Here is a 302-nt window from a genome sequence, read left to right on the forward strand (position 1 = left end):
AGCTCAGGCGGCTGGTTTGGGGTGCTGCCGCTGCGGGGGGCTCCCCTGCTGACTCCTGCGGGTTTCCTTCCAGTTGAAGGAGTTTGCAAACTTCGACTTCGACGTCTGGCGGAAGAAATACATGCGCTGGATGAACCACAAGAAATCCCGCGTCATGGACTTCTTCCGGCGCATCGACAAAGACCAGGATGGGAAGATCACCAGGCAGGAGTTCATTGACGGCATCCTGGCCTCTAGTGAGTCCCCGCGCGCCCGACACGAGCTTGGAAAACAGCCGCCTTGGCGTGGCAGGCTCCTCGCCG

The 302-nt window shown here is 60.6% G+C and overlaps 1 protein-coding gene across 1 annotated transcript in view; it reads left to right on the top strand.

Annotated features, from left to right (window-relative positions):
- Positions 1–73: 73 nt before the first annotated feature.
- The window catches only part of LOC104623406 (microtubule-actin cross-linking factor 1-like), a gene marked incomplete at both ends in the record, with an annotated part of 605 nt that continues 376 nt past the window's right edge, over positions 74–302 (top strand). Inside the window, one exon of the mRNA XM_010290485.1 lies at positions 74–236. Coding sequence (XP_010288787.1) covers positions 74–236 — 163 coding nt within the window. The remainder of the gene's footprint in view (positions 237–302) is intronic.

Source organism: Phaethon lepturus, unplaced genomic scaffold (assembly GCF_000687285.1).
Source record: "Phaethon lepturus isolate BGI_N335 unplaced genomic scaffold, ASM68728v1 scaffold26307, whole genome shotgun sequence".
Lineage (NCBI taxonomy): Eukaryota > Metazoa > Chordata > Aves > Phaethontiformes > Phaethontidae > Phaethon > Phaethon lepturus.